The 16,207-nt window shown below is 43.5% G+C and overlaps 1 protein-coding gene across 40 annotated transcripts in view; it reads right to left on the bottom strand.

Annotated features, from left to right (window-relative positions):
• The window catches only part of KIF1B (kinesin family member 1B), a 92,378-nt gene that overhangs the window by 61,780 nt on the left and 14,391 nt on the right, over positions 1-16,207 (bottom strand). For all 40 annotated transcript variants that reach the window (XM_087944383.1, XM_087944386.1, XM_087944388.1 and 37 more), the window contains exons 3-8: positions 10,899-10,975; positions 8,101-8,280; positions 6,047-6,112; positions 2,576-2,754; positions 1,627-1,738; positions 425-502 (exon numbers count right to left, since the gene is read on the bottom strand). In XM_087944383.1, coding sequence (XP_087800509.1) covers positions 425-502; positions 1,627-1,738; positions 2,576-2,754; positions 6,047-6,112; positions 8,101-8,280; positions 10,899-10,975 — 692 coding nt within the window. The remainder of the gene's footprint in view (positions 1-424; positions 503-1,626; positions 1,739-2,575; positions 2,755-6,046; positions 6,113-8,100; positions 8,281-10,898; positions 10,976-16,207) is intronic.

Raw genomic sequence — 16,207 nt, 5'->3', positions numbered from 1 at the left:
CCCACAGGGAATAAAGGGGAGCGAAAGGGGAGGAGTGTTTGCAGGAGACAATTAGTTCAATTCATTAGGATGAAGATCTGTTCCTGACTTCTTGCCAAGTAATTTCTGCTTACAGCGTGGCATTTAGAAGCTATTGGCCTGGCAGCTCTCCAAGCCTGATAGAGGTCTGTAGTTGTGAAATCTCTTGAAAGACTGTTTGCCGACTTTGGTCGAGAGGAATTCACTTTAACCCAAATAAAAGGGGTTTTATCGGGACAAAGAGTCTGCTTCGTGATCTTGGGAAGCCTAGGTCAGAACAGTGTGCTAAAGAAGCCCATCAAGGAATCCCACTGGTCAGATTCTGATCAAAAGGGCAACTGGGCTTCTTGCAAATGGAAGAACGATGGCCGTTTGCCCACCAGACCCCACCCGAGGGAGCTTATACCTTTAGTCGAGTCCCTTTGGCACCAGTAGAGTCGGCTCTCTCACTCCCAGCGAGGTCCACAAGACTGATTTTGCTAACCTGGAAAGGAGAGGCAGGTCAGGCAAAGCAACGAACAGTTCAGTACTACGATCCAGAGGATCAGGTCAGGTGGTTATAATTTGACAGGATCCAACAAAAGCCAGGACTCAACAGTGTTCAAATGGACCGATACAGCCTATACAGTGCTGAATAAATTGTCTGCTTTTTGTTGTGGTTTTCCAAAGTATTCTCCCAAGCTAGAAAGCTTCTCTCCCGCTGGGGATGTAAGTTTTTTAAACATACAAATCCCGCTGAAACTTCAACTATTGTCCATCTAAAGTAGGCTTGTAAGGAGGAGGCAGAAAAGAATTAATTATTAATTGGTGAAGTTCTGCCAGGCAGAAGCACCTCTGCTTGTGTGTGTGGGAAAGGAAAAGAAGTTGGTCTCTCTATCTTTCACATTCTTCCTCACTTCCCTTCCCATGACTGGTGATTTCTCTTTCCTTCTTTTATATTCCAAATATAGTAAGATTCATTTGGAAAAGCCAGACAAACTAACAGAATAATAGTACAGGAGAGTTGGAAGGGACCTTGGAGGTCTTCTAGTCCAACCCCCTGCTCAAGCAGGAGAGCCTATACCATTTCAGACAAACAGCTGTCCAATCTCTTTTTGAAAGCCTTTGGACTGATTAATTGCTCTCACTGTCAGGAAATTTCTCCATAATTTCAGGTTGCTTCTCTCCTTGATTAGTTTCCGTCCAGCCTTCTGGTGCTTTGCAGAATAGGCTGACAAACACACTTCCTCCTTCTTTTTTGTGGCAGTCCCTCAAATTTTGGAAGACTGCTGTCGTGTCACCTGTAGTCCTTTAACACCAGATTAGACATACCCAATTCCGGCAACTATTCCTGCAACTATGTGCCTCTAGTCCCCTAATTATCTTTGTTGCTTTTCTATTTTTTAAAAATCTGGTCTTAAAGAAAATATATCTAACTCAAGAACAGGGCTGTTTTAAAAAAGGGGGCGAGTTTTCCAAAGATTTTCCAGAGTGATGTATGGTATTCCCTCCTATACTATCCTATTCCTAGAAAAACAGCTATCACAGCCTCCCATAAGCTCTGGGATTTTATGATCAGTTGCAAGGATCGATTGCCACGGCTATTTCCCAGGGGAAGACATAGATTACCTTCTCGGTGGAAAGGTTGGTTTCGGCATCGTGTTTCTTCTGCGTGAAAACTATGGTGAAGACAGCATGAGAGCGGCTGCTGGTCTCATTCATGTTGGTAGCTGCTACCGTCCTTGGGAAGGAAAAAGGGGACACAAATTTATGCTTCAGGAAAACAAAATATATAGATAAGGCAAGACGATAAAGCAGATGAAGGGTTACATCGATTGCTTTATTCAAAGAGGAGAATATATTTATGTTTTTTTATTTGGGTATCACTCCTGGATTTTGTGCTTGTCATGAAAAATAAAACCCTGAAACTTTGACGTTGGTTTTGCTGATTAGATAAATTTGTTCTCATAGAAATAGCTAGTTATATACTAATATGTAAAAGTAAAAAGTTGGGGCTGGAATGTTGTTGTCTTATACTGGGCTAAAAAGAGTTGGAAGTCAACGCTTTTTTGCTTTTTTCCCTTGTACCTCATGTTTTCTTTTCCCCTCCCTTAATTTCCTATTATTATTTTTCCTTACGTATGATACATTGATACAAAATAAAAGTTATGAACACACACACACACACAAAAGAGAAAACAAAATATCAAAAACACAACAGACTAGCTACTTCTAAGGGCTGACACAGGGGGTCCACCGTCCAGCTTCTGAGGTCACTGGAAGGTCTCAGCACCTGAGAGAGATTTTAGATAGGCAGAGAATATTTCCTCAAATATTCTCCCTTGAGCAGATGGTTGGCTGAATGGTGGGGCCACACAAATCAGAGGGACATTTTCCACGAGAGGTGAGAAAGTTTTGCTTGCTTCTTTAATGAGGTCACTCTCCCCCTTTCTTCTCAAAGGCTTTAGCCAGAGCTAAAATTGAATTTTATAATCATAAGCCACCAAATTCAATACAGCTGCTTTGAAGAGAAATAATCAACAGAAGGAATTTAATAATGCAGTGCAAAGATACCAACCTCGCTTTATTCCCAGCATCCATGAGGTCTGCGATGTCGGTGTAGGAAGTGACCGCAAGCTTGGACAGGTCTTCCACATAAGGCCCGAGCAGTGGGTGTTCCCGGACCCGCAAATTCCCTTTGTTTTTGGGGTTCAGCAAGTCTCGAACCCTCTCGCAGTAGATCTCCATGTAACTGACCTACGAGGAAGGAACAACAATAGAAAATCGTCACACCGGGGGAGGGGGGGAGAGAATGCTAGTACAGGTAAAGGGGATGCGGTGGCTCAGGGGCTAAGACGCTGAGCTTGTCCATCAAAACAAGGTAGGCAGTTCAACGGTTCGAATCCCTAGCGCTGTGTAATGGGAGTGAGCTCCTGTTCCTTGTCCCACCTTCTGCCAACCTGGCAGTTCGAAAGCATGTAAAAAAAAAATGCAAGTAGAAAAATGGGGAACCCTTTGGTGGGAAGGGAACAGCGCTCCGTGCGTCTTCGGGGTTTAGTCCTGCCGGCCACATGACCACGGAGACGTCTTCGGACAGCACTGGCTCTTCTTCGGCTTTGTGACGGAGATGAGCAGCGCCCTCTACAGACGGAAATGACTAGCATGGATGTGCGAGGGGAACCTTTACCTTTACCTTAGTACGGGTAGTCTTTGACTTACAACTACAATTCAGCCCAAAATTTCTGCTGCTGAGTGAGACATTTGTTAAATGAGTTTTCCCCCCGTTTTACCACCGTCCTTGCCAGTTATTAAGCGAATCCCTGCAGTTGTGAAGTTAGTTACATGGTTTTTAAGTGAATCCGGCTTCCCCGTTGACTGTGCTTGTCAGGCAGTCATAAATAGGAGTCATTGGCCAAGCTGGCTATTTTCTATTATTTCAGTTGCCAAGCGTCTGAATTTTGATCATCACATGACCATGGAGATGCTACAAGGGTCGTTAAGTGTGAAAAAGGGTCATTTCCCCCCCCCTCCGGTGCCGTTGCAACTTTGAACAGTCACTAAATGAACTGTTGCAAGTCAAGGAGCATCTGGACAGAAGAGGGCAGGTAATGCAAAGGGAAATGGATTTCCAAAAGTTGTTCGGGAGAGTCATAAGTGCTGATTTAGAAAAAAAAAACCTCCATTATTCATCCCAAGGGCACTTTAGGGCCGAGACATCGATAAGTATTTTGAGAGCTTCTCTAGATCACTCAGGTATCTAAAGGAAAAAAAATGAGAGGAATTGCAAGCGGCAGATGAGGTAAGGACCCACACAAATAGCTCTGAGGTCGAGGAGGCACCTTATATAAAACTGAGCCACTCATTTTAAGACTGCCCAAGATAGTCTCCTCTGAGGGGCAGCTGCCAACTTCCACTCTTCTCGTTTCTTGAAAAAGTTGGGCGGTCACAAGAGCGATCAGAAGGGGCAAGTGGTAGAACTTCCCCGGGGCAGGCCTGGCTTCTGAAGGGGCCGCAAGCAAGCCACTACGTAGGGTTCAGTTCTCAATCCTAATACAATTCAACCGGGGGTAATGAAGCTGCAAACCAGGGGGAGGAGAGAGAGGGGAGAGGGAGAAGAGAGCGAGCACGCACACGAGACGGAGAGGAAGAGAGAGGGAGACGGAGGAAGAGAGAGAGAGAGTGATGGAGAGAGAGAAGGAGAGAGAGGAGAGAAAGAGGAGAGAAAGAGAGAGGAGACGGAGGGAGAGAGAGTGATGGAGAGAGAGAGAGAGAGAGAAGGAGAGAAAGAGGAGAGAAAGAGAGAGGGAGACGGAGGGAGAGAGAGAGTGATGGAGAGAGAGAGAGAGAAGGAGAGAAAGAGGAGAGAAAGAGAGAGGGAGATGGAGGGAGAGAGAGAGAGAGAGTGATGGAGAGAGAGGAGAGAGAGAGGAGAGAAAGAGAGAGGAGACGGAGGGAGAGAGAGACAGAGAGAGTGATGGAGAGAGAGGAGAAAGAGGAGAGAAAGAGGAGAGAAAGAGAGAGGGAGACGGAGGGGGAGAGAGAGAGAGAATGATGGAGAGAGAGAAGGAGAGAGAGAGAAGAGAAAAAGAGAGACAGGGTGGTGGGAGAGAGGGAGATTTGCCTTCATGCTCTTCTTGGATCAGAGGATCAATGGACCCCTGAATAAGATCCAATACTGTCTTCTTCTGAAGAGGAGAGAATCCAAGATCCACCACCTCAGTCCCTCTCTCTCTCTTCTCAGTTGCTTTCCTCAGCCAGACCCCTGGGCTTATCTCTGGCTAATTCCTACCCCAAGAGTCTGGAAAACAATTCCCTGCCACCTCCCCAAAGAAGCAGAGGGCTGCTCCCGAGGGCTCTGAACATCCTTTTCCTCTTGCTATTCTCAGTTCAAAGCAAATGAAGGCACCGGCCAGGCACTTTTTTCCCCCCCTAACCAGAAATAGTGCTGAAACATTTATATCGGTTGTTGCGGGTAAGGAAGAGGGGAAAAAAATGGGCGGACATGGAAGACCTCCTTCTATCAAGGGTCTTCAAACTTGGGAAGTTTTAAGACTTGTGGACTTCAGCTTCCAGAATTCCTGAGCTACCATGACTGGAGGAAGAATTCTGGGAGTTGAAGTCCACAAGTCTTTTAAAGCTGTCAAGTTTGAAGACCCCTGCCTTATATTATGACAGGCTAAAGTAAATGCAATATGATATTTCTTTGGACTTTTTTTTAAAAAAAAGAAGAAGAATGATTGGGGCCAAAGAAAAGCAGAATGCTCCATCTTGGGCAAGCTCCAGAAGAAAATACACTGCTTTTTTAAAAAAAAATTATATTGACTGTTTCCTAGTGTTGAACCTTATGATTCTTGACTCTTGATGAATGTATCTTTTCTTTTATGTACACTGAGAGCATTTGCATCAAGACAAATTCCTTGTGTGTCCAATCACACTTGGCCAATAAAGAATTCTATTCTACTCTATTCTTTCCCACGTGGAATCTACATTCACCCCAAACTCCTTGGAGGCCAGCAAGCTGCAGAGAGCTTAGCAGAAGCTCTGTTTTCTTCGAGAAAGGAGAGCTAGCAAAACACAAGACTAAATCCCCCCCAGCAACGTACTACTTTGACACAGCCTGGGTTTCAGCAAAGTGGCTTTGTGAATTCGGTCTGGAAAGGCCTTGTGTTAACAGGAAGGTAATGTTTATTCAGGCACAGCCCCACCCATTATGCTGCCTTCTGAGGGTCTACATTCTTGGGCCCACCTCCTCCCTCCAAGCCTCCATCCACAACCTCCCGCCCATGTGCTTCCTCTCCAAGCAGCTAAAAGGGGCTCTCCGCCACTACCCTCGTATCCAGAAAGCAAAAAAAAAAACCGACCCAGCCATTCACCTCTCCCACACATTATCAGGGTGGTTTCGAGCTTCTCATAAGGAAAGGCTCCTGTGCGCTTTTAAGGCTCAAGGCCAGAAGTTGTGAAACCACTGTTGGGGGAAAATAAAAACCAAACTTGAATCTGAATCTCCATCAGGTCAATGTCTTCGGGCTTACAGACACCCCCCGCTTACCTCCACGGAGTAAGACATTTCCTCGTTGCTGTTGTCATTGATCTTCTCAAAGAGGTCTTCGCACAGCTAGGAAGCAATGGAGAAGCATCAAGCTATAGTTACGCGGAAAGGAGAACTAGGATATTGGGCTAGATAGAACAATGCCACCCCAGCCACTGCCACCACACCCGCTCCAAAATGCATTGACAGGTTCCTAGTTTAGCGCCGGCCGGCCAAAATTCATGAGAGGTAAAGCCTGTTGGCACTTTGTATAGCTTCTCGTGGTGACCGAAGTGGGAAGGCAGCTTGAGTAAAAGGAGGAAGCGGGCCTTCAAAACTCAAATAGGTAAGAGTTGCCTCGGAGAAATAGGTGGCATACAAGTCTTAATAAAAAATAAATTAAAAAAAAGATCATTGACATTAGGAACGTGGGTTGTATCTCCAAATGGTGATGATTACAGAATACAGAACAGAGTTGGAAGGGACCCTGGAGGTCTTCTAGTCCAACCCCTGCTCAAGGAGGAAACCCTATACTATTTGAGATAAACGGTTGTCCAATCTCTTCTTAAAAACTTCTAGTGTTGGAGCATTATACGAAATCTTCTCTATTCCGGCATAAAGCATTAACACCACAACTTATTTGTAGAAGAATCCTTTGTATTTTTATTGGTTTGAATACTTTTAATAGCTCCCGTAAGTCGTGGTTTCTCGGGATTCCCATTTCTTCCTTATCCCCTTCTTGTACCTCTGAAGTATAAAGGAATTCCCTGTGTATGCCAAGCTTTCAAAGCCCAGAACCAGGAATCCTAATTTTATATTCAAAATAAATTACAACATACAAAAGAAACAGCTTTAAATATTTGCCATGGCTTCCTTTCTTACAAATGCAGGGCAGAAACTTGAGTGAGCAACAGATCAAACAAAAACCATTTCAATCAAAAACACCACAATCTACAGATTTCAATAAAGGTGTGACAGTTGTATCTAGGTAGCGGGTCGTTTCAATTTGTGACCGGTCCTTGTTCAACACACACCCAAAACAAAACACAAGCTTGTTCAGTTTTCAAGCAGACGTTAAGATCACTAACTATGATGTGATGAAGTGTACCAAAATCAGATTTTTCTAACTTGTCTGTTTTTAATTTGCAATTCGTGACCCGCAGAAATAGCTGCTGAAACCAATTTAGATACAGAGCTGCTTACTGTTTCATGCAAAATTGTTTGTGAATCAGCAAGGGGCAGGACCAGCCTTCACTCGGGGTTCAATTTAATTTCGGGTTCTTTGATTTCCACCCACCCCCCGCTAGCATTGAAAACCTGGCAAGAATGTTATCTAATCCATACGCTTGAACCAAGCCCTGATCAGATTTCTCCTTGGTAGGTTTTATCAGATGGCTGACACGCTTTCGGACACAGGGGCCAAGCATTTTTGATCCTGCTCCTAGAGCAGAAAGACTATTCGGCTCAACTATTCACAAAAACAGCTATACGAGCTTAGCCTTTGCTCTTCCAACTTCTCTTATGCTCCCCACACCCCACCTCAACTAACTCAATATTGCAGACTGGAAAATACTGTCTCTCTGTCCCAGAACAGCACTGCCTTTTGAAATTATATTAAGAAGACAGATGGACAAAAGACAAAAGCACCTGAAGGAGTCTGCCGTTTCAATGTTTTCTTCAAAGTGCGTACAATGTATCCTAACTTTACTAAGAAGTGCAAAGTAATAAACAAATAGAACAGAAAAACAGTTGCAAAAGTAATGAAAACAAAATCCGGAAGTAGTTGGATACACTTTTCTGACCTAAGCATTGTTCAGAGGCCACATTTTAAGCAGGAAAAGGCATTTAACACTCACAACCAACCACCAAATTATCACAAACACACAATCTGGAAGGAGACAGAAGCATTTTTAAATTCATTTAATAAATAAATATACATATGCTGCCCTTTTCATTACGCAGAGGCAACATTTGTTGGCAGAAGGGAAAAGCTGGGAAATCCTGCAAGCTTTTGAAAGGCTGATGCAAAAAACAGAGTATTTGGGACCTGCAAAACAAGCAAGGATCCAGTTTACCTGTGGGATGATCCCTGCCTGGTTCTCTTCCTGTTTCCCCATCATGGTGTAAGATTTTCCGGCTCCAGTTTGGCCATAGGCGAAGATACAGACGTTGTAGCCTTCAAAGGCATGGAGCAACATTTCTTTCCCAATGTCATTGTAGACACGATTTTGAGAGGCGAAGCAAGGATCCTCAGGCTGTGGGGATTTCAGATAAGATAACCTTTACTGTCACTTTTTTTTTTCTGTGAACACATTGGCACACATTAAAACATGAAATTCTGATGCACACATACACAGAGGTAGTCCTCGACTTTCAATAGTTCACTTAGTAACCGTTCAAAGTTACGGCACTGGAAAGAAAATTGACTTACAACTATTTTTCAGAGTTATGACATTTCCAGCATCCCCACGATCATGTGCTCTAAATTCAGAAGATGGTCAATTGGTTCATATTTATGACTGCTGCTGTGTCCAAGATCATGTGACCAGCTTTTGTAACCTTCTGACAAGCAAAGCCAATGGGGAAGCCCAATTCACTTAACAACCAGGCTACTAACTTATCAACTGCAGTGACTTACTTAACAACTGAGACAAGAAAGATCGTAAAATGGGGCAAAATTCACTTGACAAATGTCTCAGCAACAAAAAATTGGCTCAACCAATTGGCTCAACCAACCAGGGCTCAACCATGGTCATAAGTCAAGGACTCTGTGTGTGTGTGTGTGTGTGTTGATGCCTTGTCCTCTGACAACTAGATTCTGTAATAGCTTTGTACCATATAGTATCAACCTTGTTAACTCTCAAGACTTAATGAAGAGGTGATAACAGAGGACAAGCCGTGAAATTACTATCGTATAGCCACATTTTACTATTTCTGTGTGTATTAGAGAGGGTTCAAATTCTTAATATCAAGTCAAACCCTTACAAATGCCTCGGCTGAGAATCAAGTGCTTCTGAGTTTACTATCAAAGGGGTTCTCCAGTTTCCAATCTTTCCATATTACTATTTCTGGAGTATTCTGTGAGCTACGGAGTGTTGCCAGCTTAAAGAAGTGCCAGTCCCACCCAACCTTTATTGCCAACCTTTCAAGCCGGCCTTAATTGAAAAATATCAAGGGACAGAAACTGGCGCCTGAGCCAGACACCCCAGTTCAAATGGCAGCTGTGTTTTACCAGCTTTGCCAAGGAAAAATAAAAGCAGACAAAAGGCTTTAAGAAGGCAAGCAAGCTCAAAAAATGGGGGAGGAAGTGCCATTTAAAAAATAAATAAAGCCTTTAAGTGGGACATAATTTGGAGCAACAGCTGACCAGGAGAACATATTTTTTCCCCACTGAAGGAATAAACGAAGCAGAATGTCTCCAAACAAGATGATCGCTCAACCATGATTATTTCCTATATAAAAATATAGGAAATCAACATGTTTACTTATTTAACAAGAGAAAGAAGTGAGGAAAAAGAAGCGGGGGAGTTTAGAGGATTGGACATGGAATTTCAAGGGGATTGAGGAGGGAAAGTCCAGCAATGCCCTTAATAAACATCAGATTTTTCAATAACCCAGTAAAGTCAATATTGTTATTTCTTTGTTACATGGGTGATACTGAGACACTAGGAAAGAATGTCATAATTAGTAGCTACGTTATCTGGCATTAGATGCAGACTGCCACCGTATTGTTCTGGAAACAGACAAAGCTCCTTTAACAAGCACAAAAGAAGTTGGACATGCTGCTTTAAAGGGTGGAATTGGCAGCTATTGGGAGTTGTGTACTGGCAAGTTGTCTGGGCAAAAACCGTCCATCTAAGCACTGTTTTCAAAACTCAGTTTCAAGGGAAGATACTCAAGCTTCGTGGTTCCCATTATTTGGGATATTAGTTTTAAGAATATTTCCAAAAGACTTGGAAAAAAAGGATATTCCACCTAACAAGGCTATCCATTTCCTTTGTGAGTCATTCATGAGCAAATATATTTCTTGTGCAGTAGCTTACTTTATCTCAAAGGCAACATATGGGTGTCTCCGAGAAGGTTTCGCTGCAATCTTTTCCTGATTTCTTTTGTTTTCTGGGATAACTTATATGGGAAACTCCTACTCTGTTTGATTTAAAGAAAACAGTAGGTGGGTTCGGTGGAGATTTAACATTTTTATCTACAGGCAAAGCAAAAAATATTTAGTCGCCTGCTCTATCCAATGTACAGGTTTTCTTTTTCTGGATAAATCACAGGGCCCAAAGCGCTGTGAATAGGAAGATTCATTTTTCATCATTTTGATCATCGGAGAACAACTGATGGCGATACCTCAAAATCCAACAATTGCTGGAAGTCAGTAAATATCTTGGCTGTAGCTTCCACAAGGGATATGGGGTCTTCAGGGCCAGTCTGCTTTCATGGTTTTGTCTACTGGGAGCGAAATGGGGCGGGTGTGGGGGAAGCAGCTAAGCTAAGCAACTGAAAACTCTTCTTTTAACGGAGTTATAAACACTCCGAGGGGAAGTTTATACATAGATTCCTACATGGAAATTGTTTGCCGTTCAAATTCCTCCTCGGAGCTGCTTCGAGCTAATCCTCTCTCTCTGCAAAGCTATCCTTGGACACACTTATACCTCCTATGAAATGTAATATTTCTGATCCCAGGCTGGAAAAGGCATTTGGATCAAGGGGAACCTTGGCTCTCAAACAGCTAAAAATCGCAATACAATCAGAAGAGAAAAACAGCTGTGGGCTGGAGGGCTGAAAGAGAGAAATAACCACCCTTCGGCTACATCGGCTTGTATCACACTTTCAAAAGGAATCTGGGTTCAAGACAAACCAGCATTCTTACCGAGGTATGGGACCAGTACGAATAGTCAAAGCTGAAGGATTTTGGTGCTTCTTTAGGATTCTTTGGATTCAGGATACCTGAAAGAAACAAACATACACATTTACCATCTGAGGAAAAATCAGGGCAAAGAATATAAAATTCCTATTTTCTACTGAATACTTTACTAAACTTGCCTTCCAAAACGTGACCCATGAAAGATATTTCTATTACAAATGTGATGTGCAAAAATGTCATACATTGAAGGTGTTATCTAGCTGGGTAATGAAACGTCTGCAAGAAAATAACTAAGTTCAGAGAGTGCCAAGAACTATCGTAAACAATGGTAATACTGTCCTCAAAAGAGCCACCTTTGTTTGAGTTGGGGGCTATATAAATAAATCTTTCAAATAAATAGAACCAGTATTGCTTGGCAGACTTCTCAACTGCTAAATAATACAGTTCGAATCCTGTGGGTTTCTTAATTTTGTTTCATTTTATTAGCCATTCTATTAGCTTGAGTTTCATACTGGTTCTTGTGGGAAGTCATCCGAAGTTCTTACCAGATTCCAGTTTTGAAATGCTGGTGAGCTATTCAGTAGCTGAATTCATGGATATTTATTTATAAGACTTACATGGCCACCCATATTAAGAAGCACAACTCCAGGTGGCTCACAACTGCTATACTCGCCACCCCCCAAAAATAATAAAATAATACAACCAAAAGTAGCACAAGAGTCACTGGAATGTTTGGAAAATGTTTGGAAAAATCAAAAGCATTTAAAAAGAGAGATCTCATTAGAAAACGGATACGGTACTATTGCTGATGACACAAGCATAAACTTACAAGAACTCCAAGATGCAGTTACTGACACTCGGTCCTGATCAGTTATTCACAACTGCCGAACAACGATGAATCAAATTCAATTAGAGACATATTGGGGGGGGGGGGGGGGGAATAACATTTGACATAACAGATTTGCAAGGCAGCAGATAAGCACTTTCTAGAGTGTGCCAAACTTGGGAGTCAGAATTGTAAAAAAAAAAAAAAAAGATCCACAGAAAGCAGGGAGAGAGATAAGAAGTCAAAAATTAGGCCATCCTATGAGAATTTCCGGATTGGGGAATTCTTCTTTGAACTGCAGTGAAGATCAACCAGGTCCCTCCCCTCCATCAGAGCCCCACAAAAAAAGCTGACACACGTCAGTAATACAAAGCTCCAGGGCTCCTGGGAAGTTCGCAGCAGGGCGTTTAAACCTATTTGGAAATGCATGTTATAATACGGAGATAAAAGGCTCCTGAATTATGGATTGGTTTTTCAGAAGCTCAACATCCAGTGGAAGAACCAGAGGTGGCAATAAAAAGGGCCTGAGGAAGAAACTCAAAACACAGGAGGGTAGTGTATTAAAATGTTCACAGAAATGATATCTTTTTTAAAAGACAGGGAGATTCATCGGGGAATGCTCTCCACCCCCCCGCTTCCTAAGGCCTCCAAAAATACATTTCTTTGTTTTTGCCTTTGAATTTATTGTCATGTTTCCAAGCTGCCCAACTGAACGGACTCTCAACACAGGGGATTCACAACAGAAAAATAAAGGTTTCTGTAACGAAAAAATTACATATCAAGATTGTGGAAAAATAAGCTTAGAGGTGGCTAAACCTTTTTTTTCCCCCCCCCACAACCTTGATATGTAAGCTCACTGCCCAACTATGAAAGAGGAAACAGAAGTGGAAAAAGAGTTAGCAAAAGTCTATGGAATGCACATTACTAATTTCTCTCATTTATATCCTGTGGAAAGTTGGCCAAAATGTCCAGGTGACTTCCTGAACTTTTTGGAGAACATGGAGTCATTTTTATCATTTAATCTGGTTTCATCTTCAAATAATCTATGGACCCGACCACTGATTCTGTGAACCATGGTAAAAACACACCATGGCTTAAAACAGGGGTTCCCAGCCCTCAGTCCATGGACCGGCACCGGTCCATAGCATTGCCAGAAACTGGTCCGCACAAGAAAGTGAAGCCCCATCTGCGGGATGCAGGCAGCACACGAAACCGCGCCCCCTCTCTTCACGGAACCGGTCCCTGATGCCCAAAAGGTTTGGGAGGGGGCTGGCTTAAAAAGAAACCATGAACGCAGCTCTGTATTCTGGAACAAAACATTTTTAAACAAGCTTTCAATTTCTGGCTTTTTTTTTTCACTTAACAGTGAATGGGATGTCCAAGGCAGGGAAGATAAGGCGGTGTAAAGCAAGGAGACACCCACTGATTTTTTCATGCTGTCTTTCATTCTGTCCTGCGTACTACTTAGTATGTGAGGTACATAACTGCAACAGCAACAAAATCAGAAATCTGCTGCTTTTTCAGGCACTCCCAATACCTTGCTACCAGTCACTTACTTTGCAATATTTAAATTTTCCACTGGTGCGCTATTCCAGAACAGGCCTTCCAACCAAGGCAATGGAATGGGAACAGGATCCACTCACAGCCTGCAAATAGCAACGGTTGCTATCGGGCCTCCTAAACTTGGCGATTCCGCCCTGCATGGAGTCGTATGCTGGGTTCTTAACTTATGAACGCTGACAACCAGGCGAAGGCCAAGATTCATATCACTTACCCAAGGGCATCATGAGGGGAAGAGATCTATACGTTGCTTTTGATAGCAAGGAGATTAATGGCAAAGCAAAGGAAACTGGCAACGCGGGGATTCTCACACAGGAAAAGTCCCAACCAAAAAAATTACAAGGGAGATGGTTAAGAGTGAGGAAGGGAGCGATCTGCCTTCGAAAGCTGCAACCAGAATACCACAAGAGCTTTGTGCAATCAACTTTGGGCCAGGGAGCAACAACAACAACAAAAGAACCAATTCCAAGCAAATGCCAGCATCGCACCCATACATTCATCAGTAAAGCCGTGATGGCATTCCTTGAGATTGAAAGATATATTAATTGGGACCCTTTCTAAAAAAAAAAAAAAGCAGTGACTGGATTCAATTCAGAGGCCAGGGTGGAACGTGGAAGTCAGCGATTCCAAATTCGTGCATTTCTATGGCAACAGCTTCATCTCATATCATTGAGAAAAGCAGATTCAAAGCAAAGCGTGTCATCCGGATGAATTTGCTGGCTTGAATGTTAGGAACGGAGATATTTTACGGGCTCCAAGCTGCCTTGTTTGGGTTTGTAGGAAAGAAAGAAGAGCTTTATGACAAAGATAGGACAGATGCCCTTGTATAAATGACATTAATCTTGGCCTTTGCCTTACCGTCAATTCAGTAGCTGTGGTAGCGTGGTGGTTAGAATATTGCAGGCTAACTCTGCCCACTGCCAGGAGTTCGATCTTGACAGGCACAAGGTTGACTCAGTCTTCCATGTTCGGTAAAATACGGGCCTAGATTGTTGGGGGAAAGAGGCTGGGGCTCTGTAAATCGTTTAGAGAGGTCTGTAAAGCACTGTGAAGTGGTGTATAAGCCTAAGGGCTATTGCTACAAGAGCCCTGGTGGTGCATTGGTTAGAATGCAGTATTGCAGGCTAATTCTGCTCACTGCCAGGAGTTCAATCCTGACTGGCTCAAGGTTGACTCAGCCTGCCATCCTTCCATGTTCGATAAAATGAGGATCCAGGTTGTTGGGGGCAATATGCTGACATTGTAAACCACACCAAGAGTGATGCAAAGCACCATAGAGAGATATATAAGGTGCTATTACAATAGTAACATTCAATATAGAATCTTTTAAATTGGACATGAAGAAGATGACCTGGGCTATCAGAAAGGCACACAAATATACTGAGACCAACCAGGAAGTGCATACTAGTGTGAGGTCTGAACAAAAGAATCAAAACCCAGGATCTGATCTTGATTTAACTACCATGATGTACTGTAATGATCTTGATCGGCGGGAGGACTGGCAAGCCATGACATTAAAACATTTCAGGTAAATGTAGCACTTGACTAACGGTTAGTATACATGACGACGGGTAGAGTGTTGCAAATTGTTCACGATTTGTCACTCATCTTCTGAACAATTTCGGAGTTTCCACACCAACAATGCAACAGTCCCATTTCGACCCAGTTGTCCTGTTGTTGCTTTCCCGCTCCAGACTGATTTCTTCAGTTTGGATGCACGGGGCTCCAGGCTAATAGTTTAATTACACAGACCCTGAGAAAAGGAGACAGGGAATCACAGCGAAGACCTGCCCTAACCGCTTGTGTGTTGTTCAACAAAATTAATGTGTTTATTTGGAATTTGAAGAAGAAGAAAAAACCCCAACATGGCAATTAAGTCTTCTGTTTGCAAACCGCCCCTCAAATGCTTTTGTGTTACAACTATAATTAGTTTCCATCATCGTGGTGCTAAAAGCAACTTGGAGCATCACAGTTAACCCTGGCCACCTGCTTCGGAGAACACCACAGCTTTAGTAGCGTTTTAGGCTGCACTCTGATTTTTATAGGACTGTTTTACACTGTGCTATATTTGCCCTTCGGTAGAATTCACGCCTGCCATTTGTTAAAGTGGAAGGCAGGGTTTCATTGTCTCAACATACCAATCATTGGGATGTCTTTGGGGCATACTTCCCTGTTCACTGACATATAAGCATCGTTTCTTGCCTAGCGGACTTCAGAGCAGGGGTGTCAAAACTCAAGGCCTGCGGGCCGCATCCAGCCCACAGGGTACTTGGTTCTGGCCACCCTGGAAACAGCAAGGGACCGGCTCACGGTGCCTCTCCCGAGCTCCGATTTGGCTGGCAAAGGGTTGCAGAAGGCCGTCGCAGGCAGAAAGGAAGCTCGGGAGCCCATTTTCGCTGGCAGAGTGCTCGGGCCGCCACAGGTGCCCCTGGACACGAGTGTCGAGCTGGCCATGCTCACCCCAGCCCCCCAAGGTCAAACACAACCCCGATGCGGCCCTCAATGAAATCAAGTTCGACACCTCTGCTTTAGAGGTATAGATCCATGGCTCCCCCAAAGAAAGGCAAACATCCATCCTTGGTGGCAAATAAACAATTGGAACCAGATCTGCTTCTCTGGTTTTCTTGTTGTCTTCTTGTCGGGTTATGTTTGACTGGAATTATGAGCAAGTCCTCCCTAAAACCAGCATTTTAATTAATCGTGTTGTCTTGAAAGTTGTTAGCATATTCTAATGGCACCCTCCTGATGTCAGCCAAGCTAATTCTCGCTGCTCCTGGCGGGGGAAAGCAAGAGCCATTAGCTCTGAGATGAAGTTCTTGGGAGCCGAGAAAGAGAGTGGGACTTCCTCCATTCACTCTCAGCTGCCACTGACTCATCTTCTTCCCTGACCTGCTTCTACTGAACCTGGTCGTTATAAGAAGGGCGATGC

Source organism: Notechis scutatus, chromosome 16 (genome assembly GCF_049901735.1).
Source record: "Notechis scutatus isolate UNSWTSFEM ecotype Mainland chromosome 16, rNotScu1.2, whole genome shotgun sequence".
NCBI lineage: Eukaryota > Metazoa > Chordata > Lepidosauria > Squamata > Elapidae > Notechis > Notechis scutatus.
The sequence above is the reverse complement of the archived record's forward strand: the minus strand, read 5'-3'. Positions and strand labels throughout refer to the sequence as shown.